Genomic DNA, 14982 nt, shown 5'->3' on the forward strand with positions numbered 1-14982 from the left:
TCCCGATACAGTTCGTGGTGGCTTGTGATACCATTCTTAGAGCCGCGAAAGAAGCCATTCTGAACAACACGACTAAAGACCACTTCGAAAAGAACCCAAGCGAATGTACGCTGTATGATTCTTACTCCGTAGCTGAACAGATCCTCCAAAATGAGTACACTTGGCCTCTGGTCGTTGATCGAGATGCACCCCTGGCCACGAACATACACAAGATAGAGGCGGAGGCGCGCATGTGGCTAGACAACTCCCCGCTCTTCATCCAGCATCGCAGCGATCTGGAACTTTACCTCAAAGCTCCGATCACCTTCAAACCGAGACGCTATATCGTGGATAATGGTGGTCTTTTACAAATGAGGGAAGAGAGGATTGGGCTTCGACAGCAGGTACCTCAGGTTTACTTGGACTGCACACTTTCGGTCGAGGACTTGTGTTCTGAAGAACATGGGAAAGCGTATCGAGAGTATTTGACTATGCTGGCTTGGCTTGAGAAGGCGCCACGAGAGCGCATGTATATCAGTGCACCGCATTTGGACGTCCCTTCTCCACCTGATCCCTTCGAGTATAATCCACCGGGATACAGATGGTAGAGCTAGCAAGTCAGGTTACCTAGGTAGTCTTGATTAATCGCAAAAGGAGATCGGGTTCTAGCCCAGTTGCGGATGAAGTCAATGTCATAATACTGAAGTCAATTTTCACTTGTGGACTTCAACTTTTCTTTTATCTCGAAAACGAACAGACAGTGAGATGTCTCTGGCGGTGTGCGACTTACCCTCTCTAATCTGCCAGCCGGTCAGTAAGACCCTTGCTTTCCTTGTCACCTAGCTAGTGTTCACTGACTGCCGGTGCAGGACCGTGCGGGTTTGGACGGTCGTTTGATTTAGCGGCACACATATCAGGGCTTATAAATTATGTTGTTCGATCTTTCCTTTCTACTCCCTCACTCCCGCGCACAACACACTGTCACCCCCGCCATGGACGCGTCCGCAGAGAAGATGATGGACTTCGCCATCATCCCCATCGAGACTCTTATCGCCTGCAGATGCATTCTCAATGAAGTGTTCTCCATTATCACCCGTAACATATCCTCTAGGAGGGTTCTGTGCTCTCAAGATATCGACGCATTAAGTTTGCATTACCGCCAAGCAAGAGAGGTGTTCGACTCTGGCCACACTGTCTGGCCACTCATTGTTAAACAGCAATCGCGCATCTACGACATCATCACCAGGCTCGTCGAGAACGCGACCGAGTGGCTTGAGCGCTCCGCTTTCTCTGCAATGTTCGCAGAGCATGGCAAGAACCTCAAGAAGTACTTGAAACCCCAGCGAGGCTTTTCAGCCAGCGGATTGGCTGTGCGTGGAGATGGTACCGTCTTGAGGAGGGAGCTCATCATTCTGGAGCAGCGCGCAATGGTGCTAATCTACAAGAAAAACTTCGACCAACTGGAGTTCTATGGCCCTCAAGATCAAGATATGCAGAATTTCGAGAATTTCTTGATGGTACTGACCTGGGCGAGGGAGCAACCTCTCGGGCGTATGTTCAGCAAGGCGTTCAGCGGAACCTACTTGGAACACGTTCCACAAGTCCAGAACGACCCGGTCTCAGACCATGTCAGTCTCGCCGGTACGTAGACGTTCTTTCCGGTCTTCAAGCTTATATCTGATACCGTGCTAGACACTGAGTCCGTTGTTGACATGTTCACTCCGTCGACCACTCGCACCACTTCGCCAGCTCTCACCGAGCGTCCATAAGCTTACTGGTGGAACAAGAAGTAGTCATAGATCATTCCATACTTGATAGTTGTAGTGAAACATAACATGGGAGGGCGCTGCCAGATCCAGGATGCTTACATCTCGATCAACTGCCTTTGTATTGTTCTTAAGCGATACGTGATGTTTTCCCGGCTGCTGCTTTCCTCATTAGTGTTTACTGCCAGGCAAAGCGATCTAGGCCAGCGCGTCGATAGCGCAATATGATGAGTACCGGTATGGTACCTCCCACCTCCTGCTCGATCGCTCGATCCGGAAGTGACTTCCCAATTAGTGTTCACCGCTAGGTGAAACCTCGCAGGACCCTAGAAATCGCGACTGCTCTTTTGAGTAGTGCTCCACTCCGAAATCACTGCAGCCTGCGACTTCCGTCTCCGCATCTTGACCTCCCCTTGGAAATCGCCGACGACGAGATCGCACGCACCCCGCAAGTATGGACGACAATACTGCGCACATGACTTCCTTCGTCCTCTTTCCCGTACAAACCATAGTAGCTTGCAACTACATCCTCCACACCGTCAACCACGCCATTCTTGAGGGTGTCGGCCGAGGAGACACAGCAGAAGTTGGCGATGAACTCGCATTGGGCAAGAGTTTGTTTGAACAAGTGCAGACATGGCCAGTCATACAGAAGGAGCACTCGAGGTGCCACGAGTGTATCAGCGCAAAAATTGAGCTTGCATCATTTTGGCTGAAGCGGTCCCCGTTATTCGATGCCAAGAAGGTCGTAATTCTTGAGCAGTATCTGGTGAAGCAGCCCGGTTTCTTCGCCAGCGGCTTCAAGGTCAACAACGACGGTCTCCTCCTGGGTCGAGACTCGATCCTTCTCAAGCAGTATTTAATCACTGAGAAGTTGTACTCGCAAGACTGCGAGTATTGTCTCAGCGACGTCTACATGCTCCAATATCGCAGGTTCTTGACCGAACTGCTCTGGGCGCGAGAAGACCCGGCGAGGAGGATGTTCGCGCTGGGATTCAAGGGTCTATGGCAAGAACATTCCGTCCAAACCTGCGACAAGGATATCTCACAGCAGCTCGAGGGCTTGGACATCACCGGTATGAGTATCTAGCTGCACTTGAGAACCCCCAACTGACCATTGCTAGACGACGCTTCCACTATCGGCATCCAAACCCCATCGACCACTCGCCCTAACTCTCCAGCCCTGACTGAGCGCCCAGTCGACACCACCAACGGCGAGTCCTCCGAACTTGGAACTCCTCTGGCACCCATGCTCAACTACATCGCCGTTATCAAGACTGCCACCGACGAAGCCATCTTCAGCCTCGACATCTCTGACGTCAATGAGAAGAAGCGCAGGGTTATGAGCAGCGCGCAGGACATGTGCACCGAGATGGTCTCCAAGGGCTATGAAGGCAAGGTCAAGTTGCAGGACATCATGGACATGGCGGTGAAGATGGCGAAGAAATGAGTAGTGCGAAAGGCGGCGCAAGTAAGTTAGCTTCATCTGCGCCCGCTCGCTTGTCAGACAGATGATGAGAGCTGGCATGGTGAGGAGGCCCACGGAACCACATAATCTCGACGCGAAAAGGAAACTTAGTAGCTAGACGAGGGAACTGCGTGGATTGAACATGTTCGCATTTGCAAAGTAGTCACACAAGAATACAAAACCTTCATGTCGAGTACTTTTCTACTCAGAAGGATTCGTGAGCTTGCGGTTATGCTAAGCAATTACGTAGCTCATAAGCGGGACCAGCGTGTCGTGCTGTGCAGCTTTCAGGCGCCCAAGTCCATCGCATCCCCAGCAGCAGCCTTCTTGGACCCAAAGCGAGCATCCAGCTTCCTGATCGTGCTCTGCCTCATCTCTTTGGAAGGCCAGCCCTCACTCGGCACCCTAACCTTCTTGTCTCCCCTCAACTGCACCGGCACAGGGATGTTCTCTCCAGTCTTGCTATCCCCATACCCATACATGACGAAGTCCAAATAGTACTGCTGCACATCCAGACCCCTCCTAATACTCTCAGCAATGACCAGATCCAAAGCATGCGGCATCCTCTTGCCATCTTCATTCCAGCCCTCCAGGCTCAGCAGACCCCACTGGTCTTCCAATACGCTATGGTCTTCTACGTCTTCGAGCCAGGGATGGGCTTCGAAGTCCAGATCGTCCATGAGGTATGTCGCGACGACCATCGCACTGGTTGTGTCGTAGTTGAACTTCATCTTGCCGCTGAGCGCCTCCCACAGCGGAGTCAAGCTCTTCTGGGCGAGCAACATGGGGCCTAGTTGACAGACGCCGTTGCCCAAGATGGGGTCGGAGAAGCGCATGTCGAGCTTCATGAAGAAGAGCTGAATGTTGATCAGATCGGCATCGGTCCAGATATCGACATCTTCGAGGAAAGAGCGACGCGTCCTCGACTCTTTGAGCTCCATGACGCACCAGTACTTCATCAGCGCGCCCTCGCAGGCCTCCGGTACCCGATGGCCTTCCAGAGCCATGTATGTAAGGATGCTGCGTACGACCTTCTGGCGATAGACTATCATGCCGACCCAGCGGAAGCCCGGTACGTCGCGCGCTAGCCACTCGCGGCCGTCCATGGGCCTGAGCATGGGGTCGGAGATACATGTACGGGGGTAGAGCACCCAGCTGAAGATGTGGCCTGCGAGAGGCGCATGGTAGCGGGCGTAGTCGTGGATTAGAGAGACGCTGTATAGATTCAGGCGGTAGTGGAACTCCTTATCGATGGCGTAGAGGTCGACGATGGAGGGGTAAGGTAGGCGGAGCGCGAACTGGAAGAAGAGGTTCGGGTGTCGGATGATGGCCTTGTAGACACTGAAAAGCTGCTTCGGGGCAGATCCACTGGTGGAAGTTTGGGGTATGGGCGTGGAGGGTATGTCTGGGCCCCAGATCTCAGCGGCAATATTGTGGCGGCGGTGTTGGCGGCGGCGGACGACGGTAGGTGCATTACTCTCGGTCTTGGGTGAATCCTGAAGCTTGACAGTAGTTGGAGAACCATCTTCGACTGCTCGTTTGTTTTTTCCTTTCGCGTTAGCGTTGAGATAGAGCGGGCTTGGTGGAGGCTCCATGGTTGTCGTAAAGCCTGACCTCGTGGCCTAGTATCACCCAGGTGAGACCAAGGTGCGCTCAAGTAAATATGCGAAATCAGTTCGAAAGATGTACTCTCACCCAGCTCAGGGTGACCGCGTATGCAGTTCAGGCTTTTCGCACACGATAGTTGCTGTCAATACGGTGGAGAGGCAAACAATAAAGCTGTCAGGTCGTCGTGCCAACAAAACAACGGGACGCCCAGGCAACCAACTACACAGCAAATTCGAGCACCTGAGATGAGAGTGGGACTAGGCGACTGTCCGGGATATTCGGCGAGTGTACATTAAAAATTGCGATACTCGTCGCAGACGCGTGCGTGGATCAAAAAGGAAGATTTGCGTGAACGAAGATGACAGCTCGCCCCGGCTCCAGCATCCGCATGAATATCATTCCTACTGAATGAACATGGAGTAAACGAAATAGAAAGGGGCAGAGCTGTATACTATACCGTAGCAGTGAAATTTCGACATATGCACTCGACATTGCTGCCGGCACGCGATGCTCCAGGCTCTTCCTCTCAGACGCGCTTCTCATATAAGTTGCGGCGTGTTCACACGTTCGCCTTCTAACCGAACGCGCGAAATCGCTTCGGCAGGGTCGGTGATGGCCATCTGGGGGTGTTGAAGGTGTATGTGAAGGCGTGGATGAGTGAGTGGACGACGCGTCAACGTCATTGGCCCGTGCGCTGCAACCCCCGCCTCGGCCCCTCGTCGTCGTCCCTGCATAATCTGATAATTTAGTTCGCCGTGGGAAAATCGCGTTCCTCACACATCACAACAGATTCTCCGATTAACGACTTCGTATCACAGTCGCCAAACACGGCTACCTTCCATCGCCTGCAGTACGTGTTTGCTCTCGGCCCGGAATCAACGCCTTTCGCCACGCGATTATTGACTAATTGTGTCCGAGACAACTTAGGCATCAATAGTCTAATAATTCAATCGGCTTGAGTAGCGAAACCATCTACCGTTGCCATAGAGCCATTTCTTTTTGAGACACGACACCCTCCGCGATCGCGTACCACGCGCATCATGACATCCAATCTTCTGGCCACGGCGACGTCGGCGCTTCCCAACGAACTCGCTCTCGTCGTAATCGATCATCTTCAAGGCAACAACAAGGCACTATGTGCTCTCGCTCGGACATGTCGCGATATGCAAAACCTCGCAGAAGAGCGACTCTACAAGCGAATCGAGCTTCTATCCGTAAAGAACCTCCACGCCATCATCGAAGCCTTCACATCGCGTCCCGAACGCGTCCGCGCCGTACAAACACTCAAGATCTTGTATTCATACAAAGATGACAGTTTAAAAGACAGCGCCGAGATAAGGACGACTTTCAACGAGTGCGTAGCTCGTATGGTCAACCTGAGGGAGTGGCATATTGAGAGCCCGTACGATAACTTTCATTGGGAGAACGATGGTGGAGAGGCTTGGGTCAACGGCGATATGCAACGCTTCCGCCGTGCGCTCGACACAGCTTGCGTGGATGGCCCGATAGAGACGGACAAGATCGCGGCTGAACGGCGCTTGGGGAAGAATCTCGAGCGTACAGTTGGGTTAGGTCTTCTTGAGAATCTGACCATCCATTCGCACGGTACTGCTACCGACTTCTGGAACCTTGACGGGTTCCATTGCCTCTTCCGACACCCCGCACTCAAACACCTTCACGTCTCCTGTGTGGCCTTCCCAGACTCTGAAATCCCAGAGCTCGCGACACATACGAAGAGGACTCCTCTGACCTCGCTTGTTTTTGACGAGTGCGAACTGCGGTCCAAAAGCCTGCTCAGCATCCTTCGCACTCCGGCGCGTCTGAAGTCGTTGACTTTGGGCGAGAATGTCTTCAACATTAACCGGTCAAGGCGGGCTAAGCCATTATTGAACAAAGACGCAGGCGTATCACTGGAGGCTCTCTCCGCAGTCGCGCACTCGCTGGAAAGCCTTACACATCTAAACCCTGGCTGGCGTCTTGACAAAAGCCCTCAGGTGCTCCGCAGCATACGCCCACCTGGTGATGGTATGCGCGATTTCCACCTTCTGAAGTACCTTGAATGCGACACGAACTCCTTCCTACATCAGGCTATCATCATGAATCGTGATCTGGCGCCCCCTAGCCTGGAAACACTTCGAATCCGTCGGCATTGGGATGTTCCGATCGACTTCTGGGATCAGCCGCCTGACTTTGATCACTACGCCGCTCTGCCATCTCTGGACACACTCGAATTATTGCAATCATCATACATGTGGTAAGTTCTGATGACAAAGAAAACGTTGTTATGTAAATCATGCGCTGACTATGCCCCGTGTGGCTCATAGGCTCGATACAGCAAAGTATGAGTACATCTGCGATGAGGAACGTCTTCGTAATCGCCACGCAAAGGCGTTCAAGCTGCACAAGGCTGGCATCAACCTGAAGATGTCGTTGGAACTACACAAAAGCGAAGGCTTGATACCACCGTACCTGCACAAAGAGCGCGTTCCTATCATCGAATGCTTGTACGATGCGAGCATGGAGGGATTCAAGAGTTTCATCAGGAAAGAAGTGACAGATGAGAACGGAGACACGACTGAATCGCTTGCGAGAGAAGAAGCTGAAACGGACCAACTAAGCGAGGTGGATATCAGCCTCTTAAAGTCAAAGACGCGACGTCTTACGCTTTCCATGAAACACAGCCTCGTGAATCGCGGCGGCCGACTCCCTTCGTTCAGGGAGATATTCGGCTCGGATGATGGAAGTGAAGAGTCGGCCGACAGCGATGAGGATTTCGAGGTTGATGATCTTGACGAGGACGACGATATGGCGCTCGATCTTGAGCTAGACGATGATGTCGTTCAACAGTATATCGACGAAGATGGCAATCCTGTATTTGACGAGGACGGCAACCCTGTGTTCGAGGACGACGGAGAGCTTTTTACAACTGTGTGGGAGGTGGCTACTGAGGACGAGTATGATAGCGATATGGATGAGGACACGAACGAGGAGGATGACGACGATGACGAAATGCACGACGCGTTGGAAACCCAGCAACATCCCGCCAACACCAACACCAACGACGACGTTGACTAAGCAGTCTCGAGAGAGTGACAGCTGTTCAAGTTCGACTTCGGTAGTCTGTAAGCAACTACAATAGTGTATTCTTGTGTAATATTGGCTTTAGAAAATAGTTTTAATGATGCATGTACTATCAAAAATCTCGTCCTAATCACCAACAGTAGCTGCTATGTGCTCATGCTACACACGCAAAATTGGATCACGGTTTCTATGTGAATCCTCCCAAGAATGAACGAACACCGGGTATGTAAGAAAGCATCGCGAAAAGAATTGCAGCTACAACACCGCTAAAGAAGGAGTCTGCGATACACGTCAGTCATTATCTCGCACTCCCCATCTGTAATCAACTCACACGAACCAACCACCTCACCGCGCACACCCAAGAGTCTGTGACGAACAGTACGCGTTCTCCCTTTTCACATGTCAGCACTTGATTCCTCTATTGTCTGACATCAATCACCCCTCCCATCGTATTCCTTCCTAATCCGGCAGGTATACCGCCTTCCTCCCCCAAATCTAATTCAAGAACTAAACATACCTCGTCAAATAACTCCCATCCGCCTTCGCCCTCCTCGTTTCCAAAAGCGGTGGCACAAACGGTAGTGCAAGAGCCGAGACTACATAGCTTGTTGCTAGAGTGGCTTTAAGGCGGTAGTGTGGGTCGCGTGGGAGATGGCGGGTTGAGTATGTGCGGAGGTGGGAGAGGGCGTGTGTTGAGATTGCCATTTTGTGTGCCGGTATGTGAAACAAGGTTTTCGAGGGACAGTCTTTGGATGTTCGGACTGGCCGGTTGGTTGTTGCTTTGTATCGTTGTCGCAGTCGTGATTATAGATGCTCGCGTGTGACCAGCCTTACGGAAGATGATCTCGGAATGTGGGGCCAGGAAGGTTCGGTGATGTCGGCGTGTGTGGGGTCTGGGTTGTGTCGGTAATCCTTCGCTCTGCTTTATAAACCTCTTCAAAACAAGTCAAGACAGGTAAAGAAATGATAGCATGGGGGCGTCGGGGGCTATTAATATGTCTCAAGATGGCTGCCTAGGACGTCTGCCCTGAGGCTTTGAGCAAGGGGGTGAACGAACGGTCCTTCGCACTACGGCCGCGGCTGACCTGCACGTGAGATGAGCGCCGTATGCAGCCGGAGTCGAATGTCACCATTTTTGTGGGCTGCGGTTAGGGCTGTCTTGACGCTAGGGATTGTTTCCGTTGCTTATATCTTGCTTTGAAAGCGTCTCTTGCGGATTCGCTTACCAAAGCGCAAAGTGTACATACTGAGAGTATTGGTAAGGCGACTCTGGAGTAACCGTTGAATGTGTTTGCGTAAAACTTTTATCCATCTTTCTGCGGCACTTCTTCAGGCGTGCATTCGCGAGGATGCCTCAGGGTCTGGGCGATCCGATCCAGGTCACACCACCCTCGCGCGAGTACGCGCGAGCCGCCGCCTTTTGCACGGTAGAGGCTTTTACCGGGATGCAGAAAGAGTCCTTCTTGGCAACAAACAGCGCATTGGTGAGCAGTTGGTCACGACATCTTTGCTCGCAGTCACGAATCGGCGGTTTTCGCGGAGCAAGGGGTGGCTGGAAGTGTCAGCAGGAACGGACCGATGGTGATTGGTGGATGGGTGTAGCAGGGGAATGCGCAACCTCGCTGCAACTTCTCATGTTGTGACTACGCGACATCACTACTGAGTTAGCAACACTCGCATCTTCCTCACCCTGACGAAGGTCTCAGCTACATATGTATTCAGGGTTCAATAGTGACCCGTCTCCAGTTCTCAAATAGAAACGCGGTGCTTTGGGCTTGGTCCACAGCGAACATGATGGCGTCGATGAACATGGTCATCTTTCCAAAGTACCCAGGCATCATAACGGTAAGATGATGTATAGTCCCATCTCATTTAAGTCATCATTGTTTTCGTTACCAAAATGTTGGACTTCATACTACAAATTCGTATTGTCTTCGAGAAAAGCTCTCCGATGTCGTGTCATGGAGGGATCTTGTCATACCGAACGCCAAGCAAGCCACTTCAGCTCATCCGGTTCAAAAGAAAAACGATAAGAGCGACCATAGCGCGGGCTCATACGTCCTCAGCTACAACATGGCTCTAGTTATTCCTCCTCCCATTACGATCAAAGTTAAAAAACTGGCGTCCACCACCACCTCCTCCACCGCCAGCACGACGCGAACTACCACCACCGCCACCGTAAGCCTGCTGAGGAGCATAACGCTGCTGTGGCCTATACCCTTCATCCTCTGAATCCGAGTCATCTCCGTAGTAGCCCTGCTGACCAGATGGCTGTTGACGACCATAGTCAAACATACGGCCTGGACCTCCACCATGACCATACTGTCCACCAGCACGCGGATCTTCGTATCCAGCTCCATACCGGGGATCTTGAGCACCACCGCGGGTGTAATCGTCCATGTAGCGCTGTTGGCCGTAGCTAGGCTGTTCTTGGGCGCGGCTCGCACCAGGCATGCGTGACTGGCGGAAGGGGTTGTCTGCGCGTGAGAGACCGGAGAACATGAGGCCGCGACCACTACCACCACGCGGGGCTGATTCATGGCTGCTGCCGCCCATTCCGCCCATAGGTCCGCCGCCACCACCACCACGGCTGCCAGCGTAGTCACCGAAGGGCTCGTGGTGCTCTTGATACTGTTGGCCTTCAGGGCGCGAGGAATCAAAGGTAGACGAGAAGGAATATCCGCCTTGACGCGGGTTTCCTCCGCCCATAGGACCACCACCGCCGCGACCCATCATGGGAGGGGGGCCACCTCCCATCATTCCTCCCATACCGCCCATGGGGCAACCACCCATACCGCCCATTGGACCGCCGAATGGACCGCCCATACCGCCGAAGAAGTCGTCACCGCCTGAGTTACCGAAAGGATTCATGTCGTTAGTTATTGCAGGAGTGTAGTTGTTGGTTGTGAGTTTAGTGGGTGAGTAAGGTGCGTGGATGAGGAGGGTTTAGGAGAAGATGGAATGCACATGATATAGTCAGCGGGCCCTGGGTGAAAGTGTCTTGTCATAAAGTTTGACATAGAGAGTGAACATGCTGATCTTTGCAGTGTGAGCGCATGTCGTTGGTGGTGGAAAGGTCGAGTTTTGGCAGGAACGAGAATGCGTAGGGTGAAAGCTTGGCTAGTATAGGTGAAGGGTAAGACTATTGATCTACGAAGATCCTAGAGCATATGACCACATCAAATTAGCATGTACCTATCCGTAAGTTCAATGACGACCGGAAGAAGGCACATCAAAGACAAAATATTGGTGAAGAAGTCTTTTATTTCACTCTCCATCCTCCTTTACTATATCTCCATATGTAACTAAAAAAGGGTATATACATTGTTAGTGTGGTAAGTAATGTAAAAAACGGACCAGCCTTTATAATTCTCGCGCTTTTTGCAACCAACCTCAATCGGCTATGTACTGTTCACTGTGTGTGTTTATTGTTCTTCATGTTGCGTCGTGATGAGGCGCTTAGCTGAAGAACTTGAGGGCGCGCCTGAACCTGTTGCCGCCGCGGTTGCCCTGGCCGCCGAAGCCGCCCTGGCCCTGGCCTTGGTTTTGGCGACCGTTGCCCTGACCCTGGCCTTGGCCTTGACCGTTCTGACCTTGGCCTTGGTTCTGCTGGCCCTGGCCCTGGTTCTGACCCTGACCCTGCTGGCCCTGGCCCTGGCCTTGGTTGCCGTTGTTCTGGTTGCCGCCCTGGTTGTCACCGTTGTTGCCGTTGCCAGCGTTAGGAGCTTGGGTGGCGTCAGGAATAAGAGCTAAGAGTGACGTTAGCATGAATCCAATCAAGGCAAAGACGTGACGGATGAAAAAGCAACGCACCGGAAATGGCACTGGCACCCTCGTTGCCACCCGCAGCACCAGCAGCCTGGTTCGCCGCGATAGCAGCAGGAAGGTCCTTCTTGTTTTGCAGAATTTGTGCAGAGATACCCTCAAGTGTCTGAGCAGTGTCGACAGCTAGCGGCAGTGAGTATGGATACAGGATAGGGCAGACGCTTCGTAATGATAAAAGAAAAAGTGGAACTTACCAGAAGCAGCCTCGTCAGTGCGACCTTGTCCGTCGGTTTGCTGGACGGCGAAGCATCCACCAAAGGGACCGGCGATAGCGTTGTTGCGGCATCGGATGGTGCAGATGTTTCCAGTGGAAGCACCGAGGCAGTTGAAGTTGTCGGGCATCTGGACGTTGATGACAAAGTCCTTCTCCTTGGCCTGGGAAAGACCGAAAGAACCAGGGATGTTGTTGGACACCTTCAGGGGGGTGAAGGTGGTGACGGCGTTGCTAGTCTCGTCCATGTCGCACTCGAAGGGACCGGCACCATCAGCGTTGACTTGGTGGATGGTGACAGCCAGCATAGAGCCGCCAGAAACCTGGGCCATACGACCAGCAGCGAGCTCGTTCTCGGTCTGCTCGCCGATGTCGATGTTACCGGCGATCTCAGTCCTTCCGCAGGCGTTGACGATGTTCTGCTTGATCTCTGAGTCGCGGATGATGGTAGCATCCTGCTGGCAAGGAGAGATGGTCGTGCAGTTGCGAGCAATAGCAGGGTCAACGAGGAAACCTTGACTCTCACCAGAGTCTCCAACGGCGGCCAAGATAGCTGCGTGCGAGTGCACGGTGGTGAAGAGAGCGGCAAGCGCAACGGAAGAGGCAGCGAAGTACATAGTGATTGGAGTTGAAATAGAGTTGGCGCTCAGCGCTGAGAATAGAATAGAATGTGGAGTAAAGAAGGACTAGCGTCGAGCTGTGAAGAAGTGAAGACCGTTGATGGAGATAGATTACCAGCAGTGGAACGGATGGTAATCTATATACCATCCTCCATGACCAGTCGAACCACCACATCGTGAAATCCCTTACTCGACATCCATGGTGGTGTCCACTTGCATGAGACGTGCTTCGGTATAGGTCAAGGGTTTGGTGTATGGTCGTGCTGGCCTAGGCGCCTGAGTAGAGACTTGGCAATGAAAGAGTGGAGTACGGAATACCGCCAAGTGAGGAATAAGCACCCTGGATAGACTTCGCAGGAGCTTGTGGTACCTCCTCGACGGGAACACCTAGCCTGTCATGGACGTAGAGGCGTTGTGGTGAGGCTGCTCCACAGGCTTAAAACTTCGAGAACCTGGACCAGATCATGCCCTCCGTCACTTAGCGCCCATTGAACCAGCAATTCAGCCTCCGTTTTGCCGTAGTACGCTAGCGATGAGGCGTGGGAGGTTTCGACGACCGTAAAGTCAAGTTTCGAATCAGAACGTCGCACGCCACATGCAAACACGACGGCTTGGCACAGTGCCATGCCGTATGTCCGGCTCAATTCCGGAAACTATGCTCGTGCGAAGGAACAGCAGATGGTGAGTGGCGGTCCCATGGAATGCGAAGAGCCTCGGGATGTTGGTGTTTCGAGATCAGGCGCCCGTTAAAGTGGACCTTCCCGTTACATGGCTGTGGGGCCACCCGTTGGAGCAGGAACGCCGCGCTGTCGGCAGATAGGCTCACAGTCTCTCGCGTAGAGTCGCCTGTTGGTCGCTGTCGACAATGCCTAAGCAAAGGGGCTCGATGTCGCGATAGCGCAGGCGCAGGAATTGCACCTGTCATCTCGGCACTCCTGAGGCATCTCTGTCGCGCATCATGCCGGACTTCCGGACTCAGCGATGCAGCGAGCAGTGTAGTAAGCGATCGTATTGTGGAGGCGATGGTTGTGAGCATTGCTTCTTCTTCGTTGGTATCGCTGCCATCCTCCCGAAGTGTTGCACCTTCTCCCCAAAGCCAGGTTGGCTGCAGCGATGACACTCCTGCAGGGCTCAAACTTTCACCATGCAGCAAGTCCACTCTTCCGAGATGGCTTAAAGATACTGCTGTAATCCTCATCCGTCTCGAGATGGCGCATTGTCTGTGGTCAGTAGCTTTGGAGTGAGAGCATCCTTCGTGTTAAGTCTTGTGGCTTCGGAAGCCCTTTCGTCTTACCAAGTGACAGACTCGACGGAGAGAGACTAGAAGGCATAGCCTGTCGCCGCGTATAACAGGTTCCTGCGTGTTAGATAGCAACAATCATTGACAGATTACATTGCGGGCCTGCCCAGTATTTCTTGGAATGACAAGGTGCTCTAAGTATCATGAACAGTAATACTATTATTGAGACATGCTGTCAGTGGAAATCAAATGGCGCTTGTCTCGTCATGTCCCAGTTGAAGATAGCGTAAACCACAGAAATATTTCGGAGAGATCCTGGGCGAAGCCTGGTGCCATTGCGACAAGCAGTGAAAATGTCGTGTGATAGAGAAGGTTGACTTATACCAGTCGATTGTTCTTCCCCGCGGCGGCGAGTCCTTGTCTAATCGCCGAACAATCGCCGGCAGCCTTAGAACAATCAGACCACTTTCATCATCCATCGCTCAGAAAACTCGCGAGCTGTCGCAAAGCCGCCACAAGCTTTCCACCACACCAATTCCCTTCTCAGACCGATAATACACAACCCATAATGAATACAGTAAGCTCCACGCGTATTTCTCACCCGGTCATCAGCACTAACACGGATAGGTCAAATCAGTATAGTACGTCACACCTCCCGCAGACACCCACAAGTCCACCCACCCCATACGTGCCAAACCCAACACCATCCCATCAAGATCTCCAATGAACCCACCCTGACACCACCCACAGCTACGGCTGGGCCACTCTAATAGTAGCCGGCGGCGGCGCCTACTTCTTCGCCAAACGCAGCATAAACGCAGACCGCGCCGCGAAAGCCGAAGCCGACCGCCAAAAACGCATCCGCCTCTATGAACTCGAGCACGGTTTACAAAACTCCGCTCCGACCACCACACCGCTGAACCCAACCGCGAAACCAGGATCCACACAGGCGGCGCCGCAGAGCGTGACGAGCGAGGTCGGCAGGCTGAGAGCAGAGGGAGGAGGGAATGGGGGTATGGGGGGCGAGAGTAACCCGAGTATGCAGGCGAGTCAGGATCCGGCGCCGACGAGACATGCGCCTGAGAGTGAGGGGCAGAGGGTGGGCGAGAAGAGCAAGTATGAGGCGCCTGAGGTGTATCGGAGTCGGAAGGGAGATCGCTTCTCATGAGTTACGACGGAAGAGC

The 14982-nt window shown here is 52.9% G+C and overlaps 8 protein-coding genes across 8 annotated transcripts; 5 read left to right on the top strand and 3 right to left on the bottom strand.

The window, feature by feature from the left end:
- Positions 1 to 971: 971 nt before the first annotated feature.
- On the top strand, positions 972 to 1628 carry J4E83_008567 (uncharacterized protein; the record flags this gene model as incomplete). Its single annotated transcript, XM_049335463.1, has 1 exon — positions 972 to 1628. One exon carries the CDS (start codon positions 972 to 974, stop codon positions 1626 to 1628), a length of 657 nt encoding a protein of 218 aa, XP_049185470.1.
- A 571-nt stretch (positions 1629 to 2199) lies between these two features.
- On the top strand, positions 2200 to 3195 carry J4E83_008568 (uncharacterized protein; the record flags this gene model as incomplete). Its single annotated transcript, XM_049335464.1, has 2 exons — positions 2200 to 2821; positions 2870 to 3195. 2 exons carry the CDS (start codon positions 2200 to 2202, stop codon positions 3193 to 3195), a joined length of 948 nt encoding a protein of 315 aa, XP_049185471.1.
- A 305-nt stretch (positions 3196 to 3500) lies between these two features.
- J4E83_008569 (uncharacterized protein) lies at positions 3501 to 4808 on the bottom strand (the record flags this gene model as incomplete). Its single annotated transcript, XM_049335465.1, has 1 exon — positions 3501 to 4808. One exon carries the CDS (start codon positions 4806 to 4808, stop codon positions 3501 to 3503), a length of 1308 nt encoding a protein of 435 aa, XP_049185472.1.
- Positions 4809 to 5861: 1053 nt separating this feature from the next.
- J4E83_008570 (uncharacterized protein) lies at positions 5862 to 7079 on the top strand (the record flags this gene model as incomplete). Its single annotated transcript, XM_049335466.1, has 1 exon — positions 5862 to 7079. The coding sequence occupies one exon, from the start codon at positions 5862 to 5864 to the stop codon at positions 7077 to 7079; it is 1218 nt and encodes a 405-aa protein (XP_049185473.1).
- A 46-nt stretch (positions 7080 to 7125) lies between these two features.
- On the top strand, positions 7126 to 7896 carry J4E83_008571 (uncharacterized protein; the record flags this gene model as incomplete). The annotated part of the gene is made up of 1 exon (XM_049335467.1): positions 7126 to 7896. One exon carries the CDS (start codon positions 7126 to 7128, stop codon positions 7894 to 7896), a length of 771 nt encoding a protein of 256 aa, XP_049185474.1.
- Positions 7897 to 9981: 2085 nt separating this feature from the next.
- On the bottom strand, positions 9982 to 10773 carry J4E83_008572 (uncharacterized protein; the record flags this gene model as incomplete). The annotated part of the gene is made up of 1 exon (XM_049335468.1): positions 9982 to 10773. The coding sequence occupies one exon, from the start codon at positions 10771 to 10773 to the stop codon at positions 9982 to 9984; it is 792 nt and encodes a 263-aa protein (XP_049185475.1).
- A 588-nt stretch (positions 10774 to 11361) lies between these two features.
- On the bottom strand, positions 11362 to 12555 carry J4E83_008573 (uncharacterized protein; the record flags this gene model as incomplete). Its single annotated transcript, XM_049335469.1, has 3 exons — positions 11362 to 11651; positions 11716 to 11850; positions 11922 to 12555. 3 exons carry the CDS (start codon positions 12553 to 12555, stop codon positions 11362 to 11364), a joined length of 1059 nt encoding a protein of 352 aa, XP_049185476.1.
- A 1811-nt stretch (positions 12556 to 14366) lies between these two features.
- J4E83_008574 (uncharacterized protein) lies at positions 14367 to 14966 on the top strand (the record flags this gene model as incomplete). Its single annotated transcript, XM_049335470.1, has 3 exons — positions 14367 to 14375; positions 14426 to 14439; positions 14549 to 14966. The coding sequence occupies 3 exons, from the start codon at positions 14367 to 14369 to the stop codon at positions 14964 to 14966; spliced, it is 441 nt and encodes a 146-aa protein (XP_049185477.1).
- Between the last annotated feature and the right edge of the window lie 16 nt (positions 14967 to 14982).

The sequence above is a fragment of the Alternaria metachromatica genome (genome assembly GCF_023757995.1).
Source record: "Alternaria metachromatica strain BMP 0045 chromosome Unknown scaffold_25, whole genome shotgun sequence".
Taxonomy (NCBI): Eukaryota; Fungi; Ascomycota; class Dothideomycetes; order Pleosporales; family Pleosporaceae; genus Alternaria; species Alternaria metachromatica.